Source organism: Gasterosteus aculeatus, chromosome 10 (genome assembly GCF_964276395.1).
Source record: "Gasterosteus aculeatus chromosome 10, fGasAcu3.hap1.1, whole genome shotgun sequence".
In the NCBI taxonomy this organism is placed as follows: domain Eukaryota; kingdom Metazoa; phylum Chordata; class Actinopteri; order Perciformes; family Gasterosteidae; genus Gasterosteus; species Gasterosteus aculeatus.
In genome coordinates this window covers 6,180,724-6,192,820 of record NC_135697.1, presented here as the reverse complement: position 1 = coordinate 6,192,820, position 12,097 = coordinate 6,180,724, and the positions used below count along the sequence as shown (strand labels likewise).

The following is a 12,097-nucleotide window of genomic DNA, read 5'->3' as shown; positions in this document are numbered from 1 at the left end:
AAACTGTCAGTGACCTAAAGATGTCTCTGAAGAAAACTTTTACTTCCATTTCTTATCAGTTTCACTGGTATTCCGGTTCTTTAATCCTTGATTGTCGCTGTCGTTTATCTGCTTTAAGTCTGAGCTGTAATAAACATGCACTGTTTCTAAACGCTGTGTATCAAGTCAAATAGAGACTATAATGATCAGGACTCCTGCCCCCTCATGCAGGATCCCTCCTAATAAGAATTATGACCATGTCCTGTTTTGCCTACAACTGAAAGAAAGAAAAGCACTGAGAGGGCTTGAACACCCACTGGAACCAAACTTTTGTATATTCTGACTAAGATCAAGGGCAGAGAACCTTTCTAAACGCTCAACGACTTTTCCAGCAGCCCGTTTCTCCCTCAGAAATAATCAGCCAATTAGAGCGATTGATTAGCCGTGCACCTGTTGAGCCGGGTCGCCTCTTTTCAAGGACGCAAAGCCGCAGCAGCAGCCGCCGCCGCCGCTCTCGGTTTGAGCACCACGGACGGATTACGCTGCGGTGCGACTCCATTTGTCTTCATATCCGTCTCGTGTACACACACACACACACACACACACACACACACACACAGGCCCATTTCCCTCCATCCTCGGCATGCCGCTTTTCTCCTCGTCTGACCGTACTTTGTTCTCCGCTCTCTCTCACTCCCACCTTTCCGTTGTCGTTCCAGTGGCCCTGTACGCCATCAGCGCGGTCTATTTCGCCGGCGTGATGGTGCGCCTGATGCTCACGCTGACGCCGGTGGTGTGCATGCTCTCTGCGGTGGCCTTCTCCAGCGTCTTCGAGCACTACATGGGAGATGACACCAAGAGGGAGAAACCGCCCGCCGAGGACAGCAGCGACGAGGACGACAAGAGGAGTTCTGGGAATCTTTACGACAAGGTCAAGACGGAGTGGTTGTAGAACGTGGCGCCGAATAAGAAACCCTCGCCGGCTTCGGAGGTCATCTGCGTCTTTGTCAGCTCCCCTCACTCCCCGCCAGCGCAGCTCGCCGGTTTGGGTAAACTGTAATTCAGCTGCAGCTGTTTTGACGCTGTTCATAATTTGAGCCGCCTCAGTTGGCGGAGCGTTGATCCGACTTCCGTCTTCGTCTGTTGCCGTCTACCTCTCAATCACATCCTTTCATGCGTTACCCACAAATAGCCGTCTTGAGAAGCGTTGCTGAGATGTAAGATTTCAGCTGGTGAAATTAACCAAACCGACGCGTTTAAGGCAGCTTTTAAAGACCAAGATGTCAGTTGTGCAATACAAATATACAAATCACACACAATGCAATACTAATTGTGATTCTCAGCTCAGAGTGTGACACTTTTCACTTTTCCCAGTTGGTTCATTCAATCGATTAACTGGCTAGTGTTTGTCTCCCCCCACAGGCCGGCAAGGTGCGCAAACACGTGTCTGAGCAGGAGAAGGCCGAGGAGGGCCTCGGCCCCAACGTCAAGTCCATCGTCACCATGCTCATGCTCATGCTGCTGATGATGTTCGCCGTCCACTGCACCTGGGTCACCAGCAACGCCTACTCCAGTCCCAGTGTGGTGCTGGCCTCGTACAACCACGACGGGTACGACACACACACACACACACACACACACACACACACACACACACACACACACACACACACACACACACACACACACACACACACACACACACACACACACACACACACTTCAGCTGGGATGTCGAAGCAGATGTTAGTGGTTAGGAGCCAAGCAAAGTTTTGAGTAATGTGTGCGTGTGCTAACCCAGTAACAGGATAGAGGGAAGGCATGAATATTTCATAAGAGGTTTGTGGCAATATTGATATGTGCTCCTATGCGCTTTTAATATGATTGCTTAACTTACTGTTCCTACAGAAGTCATCAATCACAATTTACAAAAAGCCGATATTTGATCATCTCTTTTTATTATTGTCTTTAAGCATCAGGGATGCATATTGAAGGCCAAGCCTAAGTGGTTGATGCCTCATGCATGTATTAATGCGACCATGGCAGTTTTCAGACGATGGTTTTAGCTGCTGGGAGCAGCACAACCGCCACTCTTTCTTCTCGCAAACATACACCCACGCACGCACACACAGATACAACATGAGTACCTTCCCCACAACTAATTGGTTGCTTGGCTTTATGTCTGCTTTTTGCTCCTCGAGGTAAATTTAGGACCCAAGCGTGTGTTTGTTTTTTTTACCCCTGATTTGGTTACGCACGGATGCTCCATTTCCAGCTGCTGGCGCCCTTCTGATTCAAAGTCTTGACAGAAATATATATCGTTGGCCTCCGTAGCCGCCCGACTGTCAACCGTGATACCTGTCAACCCCGTTTCCCCCGTTAGGACGCGCAACATCCTGGATGACTTCAGGGAGGCCTACTACTGGCTGAGGCAGAATACAGACGAGCACGCCCGCGTCATGTCGTGGTGGGACTACGGGTACCAGATAGCCGGCATGGCCAACAGGACCACGCTGGTCGATAACAACACGTGGAACAACAGTCACATAGCACTGGTGAGACTCGCACACGTCTATTCGCGTTTTGATCCGTGCACATGCAGAGAGACACATAGCTTTCGTCTATGAATAGCAAGCTCGACAGTGAAATTCATTCATATTCGTGTAAAGCCCCTCCTTCCAACAAGCCAGATAATCTTGTTTGCTTGAACTTTTATCATTTAATTGACGCTCTAGGAGGATTTCCGGTAATTGCTGTCAGATTGTGGGTCTGATTCGTGTTTTTCCTTGTTTCTGCCACCTAATGCAGAGGAATGTTTTTTTGTCTTTTAGTTAAGTCTGTAAAAAGCTCCCTAGCTTTCTTCTCTCTTGCTTTCTACCTGCTTCCTGTTTTCTCTTCTGCATCTGTCCACAGGAGATGCAACGTGATGTCTGGTGCTATGTTAAAGCATCGCTGCTTGTTAAACCGAGGAAACTCCAATGAAAGTGTGACTCCTTGTCGTTGTGCCCGGCGGTTTCTAGGTGGGGAAAGCCATGTCTTCCAATGAGAGCGCGGCCTACGAAATCATGAGGTCGCTGGATGTGGACTACGTGCTGATCATCTTCGGAGGAGTTATCGGCTACTCAGGAGACGATATAAACAAGTTCCTGTGGATGGTGAGGATAGCCGAGGGAGAGCACCCAAAGGACATCAGGGTGAGTGAGAGACCCGCCCGTCACCGCAGCAGTGAAATCAATGTGTCCTCGTCACTCTGACTGTTTCAGTTTTTCCTGACTCACTCCGCGTGTCAGCTAACGGGCCATCGCACCAGCTCTGTATCTCCACCTGCAACACACCGTAAAATGTTTTTGATTTGATATCTTTTTGATTGATTGATATAAGGCCCAAAGAATACGGTTCACTTAATTGTTTAATAATTTGGGAAATACAAGTATTTGCTTTCTTGACGTGAGTTTGTGGAGTAGGTTGACGTTCATGTGAAAACCGTTTTTATTGATAATATAAGTCGTTTCCTGGGTGTCATCCTCTCTTAAACTCACCCTTGTGTTCTTTAGGAGAGCGACTACTTCACCCCTCAGGGAGAGTTCAGGGTGGATAAGGCCGGATCACCAACTCTGCTCAACTGCCTCATGTACAAGATGTCCTACTACCGATTTGGTGAAATGCAGGTGAGGAGAGAATTCAAATCAATGCCTGTTTTGTTCTGACTTTGCAGAAAACTCTTCAGTCTTGAGCAATTCTCTCTCCAAATCAGGTGAAGACTACAGAGAAACTGTAAGCATTGAATTACAGCTTTGTGCACAGATCAGAAGGTAACGAGCAGCTGCCATCCCGTAGAAGTTACCGTTACCGTTTTCTGCAGCTTTACCGGAGAATAACAAGCCCCGGAGGTGTACATCTTCTGGCTGCTGTATTGTGGAAGCGCGGTCGGCTGACAGACAGACAGGGGGGAGAGGATTTAAGGAGATGCCTCGGGGAGTTTGGTGGGAGTAGGCAGGCTTGAAGGATGGAGGAGGGATTACCGGAGCCTTTCAAATGTTCCACAGCTGCTTCTGGCAGGTAGCAGAGGAGAGATGAGGGGGATCCTTTTTGCCAGGTGCTTACAGACCGCCGCTGCCCGCCAACAGCTCAGCGGAGACGGGAGAATCAATGCAGCCGTCATGCGCAGACAGACAAAGCTGCCGGGGGCCCCCAGCCCCGTGTTCAAGGGACGGAAAGATGTTTGGACGGGAGGTAGTGAGCCCAGCGAGGGAGGAACCAGAGTTGGGAGGGGTAGATTAGGTTTATAAAAACAGGATGCGACAGGGGGAAACAGGCTTCAATGGCATCAGGAAGAAGACAATAAGTAGATAGTCGAGGATCCAGTTTGTAGCGGCGAGTGGAGATTACAGCACAATACAGAATAGAAAGTATGTAATGAAAAGAGAACGTCTCCAGACCCACTGTGATTATTTGTAATAATTCCATATACTGCTCGCTGTGTCATCCAAAGCAGGCACACAGAGCTCACAGGTTTGTTCTTTAATCGGAATAAAAGTCTAAACGGAGAATTGACCGATTGTGCCGGACTTCTTTAGACTTTGTTACCCCGATGGAGAGCGCTAGTGTTTCCCTGTAGTGTCCATCCTTTCATCTGATTCAATCTCCTAAAATATCAAAGTACCTTTCAACCAAAAAGCTTTTTGTAAGTCAATGTGGCCCAGGTTGCTTTATGGATGTGTACAGTCGTACGTTGGGGACTCCCTTTTTAACCATGACCACCTTCTCCGTCTCTCAGCTGGACTTCCGGACGCCACCCGGCTTCGACCGCACGCGCAACGCCGAGATCGGCAACAAGGACATCAAGTTCAAGCACCTGGAGGAGGCGTTCACCTCCGAGCACTGGCTGGTGAGGATCTACAAGGTGAAGAGCCTGGACAACAGGGAGCCGCTGGACCACAAGCTCCGCAGCGTGGTGCCCAGGCAGAAGTACACCTCCAAGAAGGTAACGGGTCTCCTGTATGTCTGCACATGATTCTTATTGCCTGGCAGTTTCAGTAAATGTGCGTCGGGTGAGTGAAGATTTTATTCCCATGTTTATTTTGGTCTTGAAGACAGAATTACTGGGTTTTCTCTAAATAAAGACCAAAAACTCGCTGGATACAATAACCATAGTAACCGGCGGTACAAACAACTTACTCACTCAAATGCATATTTTCACTGTGGTGGTAACCGACTCTCCATTGCTAATTAAAAACAGTATATCCTCCAATACAAGCTGTTTAGGAAAGTATCTTAAGTATTTACTAGCAGCTGAAAGTCATCGTATTCATTCGTCTGTCTTTAGATCATGAGCACATTCTGTTTGTTGCCAGGAGTGATAAGCGAGTCCAATTATACTGCGAGATGATCATCCTTCAGGATCCATGCTGTTGTTTTTTCTGTCTCTTTAACCAGACGGCCAAGAGGAAGCGAGGACACATCAAGAACAAGCTTTCCCTGAGGAAAGGCAAGAAACTACAAAAGAAATAACGGCCACGATGAACTCTTTCTAGCAAAACAAACAACTGCGAAGAAACCTCCAACAACCAACGAAGAAGAACACAAGGGCCGTTTATCTGGCACTTGGTCTCCCGCGCTTCTCATTAGAGCGCCCCTGTGTGTTGAGGAAGTGTCATTAGCTCCAGAACAGTTGCTTAATTCTCCCCTCCTTTGTTTTCCTTGTTTTCTAGCTGGTCGTTGTTGTTGTTTTTTTACTTGGTACTTGAATGTGTGGCGAGGCAGAGGGCTGCTCGGCGTCAATTTAATGTGTGGTGTGTTTAATTAACTGCTTATCAGTGTGGCCGTCGTGGGTGTGAGGAGGGGGAGGAGGTGGTGGTGGGAGGAGGAGGGGGCGGCTGAGAAGACTAGGAACATTTGCACCAAAGACCCGTCTCCCTTGCTCCACGGCACATGTGCACTCATTGCTGAGGAGGGACTCGTTCCTGACGCGTGTACAGAGGACAGTATGCGGAATGGAGGAACGCCACCGTCGGTAAAATGAACCTTCTTATCGTCTTCGTCTGCCTTGCTCCTCGACCTTTTTTATTTTATTTTCCAAAAGATCCTTTAGAAAAAACAATTGGCCTAATGTGTAAATATGTTATGTAAAGAATAAGTCTAAAAGGTTGATAATATATTGGATTATTGTGATTTTTAAAAATGCAGTTTTCAGTTCTCATTTCTTTGTGATTATTTTGCTCGTTTTGTTTTGTATGACAGCCAATAGCTCAGTGAATGCAATAATTCTTGTACAGAGGTGCTTGAGATTTAGTTGGAAGAATGAATGTGAATTTTTACAACGCCCCCTCCAGCACCCCCCCTTCTCTCATAAATGGCATCGATTGTACATTTCTGCTGCTAGGGGATTCTACGACAGAAGCCAGCTATGGTGTGTAAAAAGTAGGGATAATAAATTCAGCGCCCCGTCCTGCAGAGGGAGCTCTCTCTCCGTGCCTCATCGATTAGTGATGCTCTGCGATGCGTATCAATGGCGCCAGACTTCAACACGTCTGGGAATACGCTTGTGTGTGTGTGGGGGGAGAAAGTGAGGGGCGGAAAGTTCTCCGACGACCGACTTTATTGTACCTTTAGAGCTGTGTCCTAATTCTGCATTGAAGACTTGATTCACACGGAGGCTCGACGGCTTCTTATTCGTGCTCCATGTGTTACGGTGGAGTGGCCCTTTAGTTTTCTGTCGGTCGACTAGTAGATGAGACACTAAAGAATACTGATCATTTCTAGTGTATTCTTTAGTATTCAGTGTTATTGAATTATCAGTTTCTGTTCATTTGGTTAATAAAATGCTACAAGCAGCATTTTTTTTTAGATTAGTCAAAGTTCATGTTTTTTAACCTTCCATTTATTTTAAGTATGCAGTTGGGACACAGCTCTGTTGAGCCGTAACCTTTGACCTCTTGTTCTATGGGCACTGCACTGTTCTTCGACCGTCTGGGTTCTCCAGCTGTTCCTGTATGTGCACGCTTGGTAAGTTTTTCATGTTAATTTTGATCAAGTAACGACTCAAACAGCTGATCTTCCACATCTCACTGGAGAGTGACTTATTTTTGTTTTTCTTTGACTTTTATTACTTTTACAAATATTGTCTGAAACTTTCACTCTTCAGACCATTGACACATCTTTCTGATTTGTTGAGCCTTAATGTGATGTACACTTGTTGCCCTCTTTCATTTTGTGTCGATTAGCAGCGGCAGAACGGTGCCGTCTGTCCTTCACACGGTTTTGTTTGAAATCTCTGCTTCACCTTCAAAGTTTACATTTATACATTGTTGTTCAGCCATCTTTAAATATACACTTTAATGAAAACATGTGTTTTGAATTTGTCATTTTGAACAAATGCTTCATGTGCAGATGTCTGAGCACAAAGCCAACCACTTGATGGCAGCATCGGCCTCTGGATGAAAATTCCTCTAAACGTCTTTAATTCAAAATGTTGAAAAAATTACACCTATTGTTTTTTTTATGCTAATTTTAACTAAACTGCTGGCAATAGCCTATCTGCCACGTTAGTGTTCAGGTTCCTGACAACGATGGTGGTTTGGTGAAAAGTCACAGCGGCACATTTATTAGAACAAAATGGTCTCCTGCTTGGACCTGTGGTACATAATAACAAACATCAGGAGACTTAAAGAAAGGGTCTTTATTAATCCACCAGCACTCTGGATTCCTCATTTGTAAGGAGAGTAGCAAACCGGTGCAGGTTTGCTACTCTCCTCACATGAAAGTAACATCTTATAAATGAGGAGAGTACCAAACCGGTGCAGGTTTGCTACTCTAGCAGGACATACGCTACAAAGAGGCATCTGGTTTCTAAATACTACGGAGGATTACATAAGGCTGTAAAAAAGTCCTCCAAGAGATGTGAGTTGGATATACTGTCAATTAGTCTGCTTTACTTTGGAACCTCGACCAGTTCCCAGTGTTTGTTGTTGGATGGGAACATGATTGTTTCTGCAGGCCTCGTCATCGGCTGCCTAATTGCACCATCTTAGAGGCTCGGATACAAAAGATAATTTTGGTACAAGCAAACCAGTGAGCAGCTGAATAAGAGGTAGTAATGGACGGCGTCTCACTCGATGGGAGTAATGCTTTAAAATGGAGCGACGTGGCAAATGAAGGTAACGAGACGGAAAAGTAGAATATTAATGTGCCCAGATACATTCATAGTGCAGACAAAACAATCAGTATTACTTTCTAATAATTACTGTACTGAATAATCGTATTAATATACAAACAATGAAATACATTTGCTTAACTTGATTATGTGTTTTTAGAGACCTAACTTCATTGGTAAAAGTGCTTCATAAACCACTCGTTACAGCTACAGTAGCATTAGGGAATCAAACTAAAAGCTTGAAACAACACATCTATTATAAAAAAACTGCATTACTGTGCGTGTGCAAAGGCCTTGGCAAGGTGAAAAATAGAAATACTCTACACTATTAACTGTACAAAAATCTACTTTTGTCCCTGGAGCGCTGGTTCTAACAGTGGAGATGGCTTTGGCACCTTGATTGTTTCCTCTGGGCGTCTCCATATTGTCTCTCGTGAGTCGGACCTCAGGTGTTGTTCCGCTGTCAGGTGGACTTCCACAGCGGGCTGCTGTAGATCCAACTGTCTCCCTGCACGTGGGAAACGTTGCGGTTTGTAATTCGGGTGGTAGCAGCGGTTTCCTAAATCATTGCAGTCATCACTTAAATGTGAACACAAGGAACATCCCAGAACAGAAAGCTAGCATTAGCTCTTCAGTTAAGCCATTTATAAAAAATGATTGCTGCTTATATTAGAGCATTATTTACCAATCAGCTGCTGGCCTGCCACCAAAACATGCATCGGGTAAATTACACAAGATTCTCAGGCTATAACAGAAGTAATGAATCATTAATTAACATTGTATCTTCCTGATGTTTAGACACAATGACAAATAGTAATTACTGTGCATCGTGTAAATCGGAGGTGATTTCTGACATTATTGGGCGGCTCTAAGACGTCCATGTACCTCCTTGGTGAAGTATTTAGGAGTCCAGGGTTGGTTGTCGGCCGCTCTCTGTCTCTCCTCCCCTCTCTGTCGCTCCTCCAGCCGGTGTTTGTTCTCCGTGGCCTCGTCCATGTTCCCTTCCTTCAGCGACTTGGTGACATGTTGCCACAACCGCCTACGAGCAGGTCAGAAACGACACGTTCACACGCGCCTCACTCAGTGCCGGCCTGGTGTCATTTTCTAACGGGTTTTCACCTGGATTCTGTCCGCCCCTGTTTCTCTACAGGCCGCAGTTCCTTGCGGGTGACGGGGAGTTTGGCCGTGTCGATCACTTTGGTCTCCCCGCTGCTGTACGTGAACTCCAGCGTGCCGTTCCACTCGCCCTGGGCTTTGCACACGATGGTGTTGGTCGGATTGTGTTTGACCTCTGCAGTCACTCTGAGGAAGCCAAGCGGAGACGGTTAAACATTTATTCAGTTGTTTTTGATCCCAGGCAGAATAAGCTCACCCGGCTCGGGCACAAGGCTACTTGAACATCTGGTGTTTGCTCACAGGAAGACAAGACATGCAAAGGAACGTTGGACTGGTGATGCTGATCTCCTTTGTTTGGTTGTCTGCCATATTCTATGCGACGTGAACTGTTGGGGGATTCAGTACATAATGTATTTAAAACCCAGTCTTAAACAATAATACATTATCCTCATTTATTTTGAATATACTGACTTATACCATACTGGGGCTTTCTCAGCAATCCAATATCTTTATTCAGGAACCGAAAAGTTCATCAAAAATGAGTCGTCATGGCCCAAAGGTGACGCTGGTGGTTTTCAAAACCTCACATTGGGTCCCTGCACACTTTTCTTTTTGGCGGATGAGAATAATAACTGTCTTGAAATCAATTTAAAGCTGCCGGGCAAAGACTATTCGTTTTTTGATTACAGTTGCAATCAAAATTATTCAACCCCCCCCATTGCACATTAGGTTTATTGGCAAAATATACAATTTCTCAGCTGTTTGCAATAAACAAATTACACAAGAATTGTTTAAGTAGTTTAATGAAAATATTACAAAGGTTTTATCCAAATTCAACACAAAATGCTACTTTGCTAAATGATTCAACCCCTTCGTGACCAGCATCTTCAGTACTTAGCGCACCCTTTGAAATGATTCAACTTCCTGTATCAAGCACACCTGGTGCAATCAAGGTTACTAATTAGTTCAGGTGTGCTAGAGATAGAACACATAAATACCTGGTCTGGCTCAGGCATATTTCTAAAATGCAAACAAATCCCAAGTCAAAAATTGTCCAAAAAGTTCAGAGGAGAGCTCATTGCCTTGCACAAACAAGGAAAAGGATGCAGAAGCACTGAATGTCCCTAGAAATACAGTTGCAAGCATAGTTTGCAAGTTCAAAGATGAAGGAACAGTGGCTACACTACCTGGACGTGGCAGAAAGAGGAAACTATCAGCGGCTGCCACCAGATTCCTGAGGAGGCAAGTGGTCAAAAACCCTCGAGTGACTGCAAAACACCTGCAGCAAGACTTGGTGGCAGCAGGCACTGAGGTTTCAGTTTGCACAGTAAGGCGCATACTAAACACTGACGGGTTCCATGTCTGGACTCCAAGACGCACACCACTACTGACCCAAAAGCACAAGAAAAGTCTCCTCCAATATGCTGAAAACCATATGAATAAGCCACCGAAGTTTTGGAAAACTAGAACTATTTGGTTCTATGGATCAGCGCTATGTCTGGAGGAAGAAGAACACGCCCCTACAGTGAAGCATGGCGGTTGCTCAGTGCTGCTTTGCTGCCTCCGGCACTGGCAGCGTGTGGAGGGCACGATGGATTCAGTCAAATATCAGGAAATCTTTAGGAAAAAACGGAATGTTGTCTGTGATGAAGCTGAAACTTGGGCGTCATTGGACCTTCCAACAGGACAATGATCCCAAGCGTACCTCAAAGTCCACCAAGGCTTGGTTTCAGAAGAAGCAAAGGAAGATTCTAGAGTGGCCGTCACAGTCGCCTGACTTGAACCCCATCGAAAATCTCTGGGGGGATTTGAAGAAGGCGGTTGCAAAACGCACACCAAAGAATATTACTGAACTGGAGGCCATTGCCCGTGAGGAACGGGCTAAGATTCCTCAGGAACGCTGTCAGAAGCTGGTGTCTGGCTATGCATCACGTTTGCAGCAGGTCATAACAGCAAAAGGGTGCTCTAAGTACTGAAGATGCTTGTCATGAAGGGGTTGAATCATTTTGAGACTGCAGTAAATTCATTAAAAATAGCATTGTGTTAAATTTGGATAAAACATTTGTAATATTAGTTTCATTAAACTACTTGAACAATGATTGTGTAATTTGTTTATTGCAAACAGCTGAGAAATTGCGTATTTTGCCAATAAACCTAATGTGCAATGGGGGGGGTTGAATAATTGATTGCAACTGTAGATTTCAATTGAACAACGCTGTACTAAATACCAAGACTTCATTTTCATGGTTAAACCGTACTATGACTAACTTCCCAAATCCCATACTGACTATTGGGGTTTATTTGACGTACAGGCAGGGAAACGCTCACCTGTGCACCTTCCCTCCGTAGAAAGGTTTAGTTTGGAAAGTGACGGTGGCGGAGTAGCCGCTCTTGACGCAGTTGATGGAGACTTTGCCTCCCAGCTCCACCCAGGGCACAGTGAGGATGGAGCGAGCGTAGGCACACGGCAACGTGAAGACGTACTCCTCATCGTGCTCCAAGAGGCACAGCACCCCTGTAAGGGAAACCTCTTTCAGATGCACCGTAATGTACAAAAACATTTTCTTAGGGAAGCGAATAACTCAAAAGATGTTCTGTAATAATTTGTCCGTTTTTCCGATCAAATGTTGCAGGATTTGAGGCTGATACATAAAAGGTTCCTGGCTAGTGATGCGGCTGTAAAATATTTAAATTTTGCACTTGTCAGACATTTGTACACTCAAATTAAATATCCTACATGAAAAATTAACTTAAATCTAATGACTCTCTCATACGGTTGATATTACATTTCATGTCCCGTGTATAAGCAATAACGACTAACATTATTTAAAGAGATTGCAGGCAGCAATA

General features: G+C 45.4%; 2 protein-coding genes across 5 annotated transcripts in view; one reads left to right on the top strand and one right to left on the bottom strand.

Moving 5' to 3' along the window:
• The window catches only part of LOC120826197 (dolichyl-diphosphooligosaccharide--protein glycosyltransferase subunit STT3B), an 89,291-nt gene extending 81,968 nt beyond the window's left edge, over nt 1-7,323 (top strand). For both annotated transcript variants that reach the window (XM_078081357.1, XM_040188278.2), the window contains exons 10-16: nt 699-910; nt 1,402-1,589; nt 2,363-2,534; nt 3,000-3,173; nt 3,534-3,647; nt 4,757-4,963; nt 5,416-7,323. In XM_078081357.1, the coding sequence (XP_077937483.1) occupies nt 699-910; nt 1,402-1,589; nt 2,363-2,534; nt 3,000-3,173; nt 3,534-3,647; nt 4,757-4,963; nt 5,416-5,490 (1,142 nt within the window). In that variant the 3' untranslated portion in view covers nt 5,491-7,323. The remainder of the gene's footprint in view (nt 1-698; nt 911-1,401; nt 1,590-2,362; nt 2,535-2,999; nt 3,174-3,533; nt 3,648-4,756; nt 4,964-5,415) is intronic.
• The window catches only part of LOC120826198 (oxysterol-binding protein-related protein 10), a 52,280-nt gene that overhangs the window by 1,294 nt on the left and 38,889 nt on the right, over nt 1-12,097 (bottom strand). Inside the window, exons 10-14 of one of the 3 annotated variants that reach the window (XR_013450985.1) lie at nt 11,576-11,762; nt 9,251-9,433; nt 9,017-9,170; nt 8,527-8,639; nt 3,165-3,303 (exon numbers count right to left, since the gene is read on the bottom strand). Coding sequence is in view for 1 of the 3 variants with exons in the window: in XM_040188279.2 (XP_040044213.2) it covers nt 8,595-8,639; nt 9,017-9,170; nt 9,251-9,433; nt 11,576-11,762 (569 nt within the window). In the remaining 2 variants the exon portion in view is untranslated. Of the gene's footprint in view, nt 1-3,164; nt 3,304-7,642; nt 8,640-9,016; nt 9,171-9,250; nt 9,434-11,575; nt 11,763-12,097 lie in introns of those variants that run through there. The other 2 variants (XR_013450984.1, XM_040188279.2) reach the window with 2 other exon arrangements.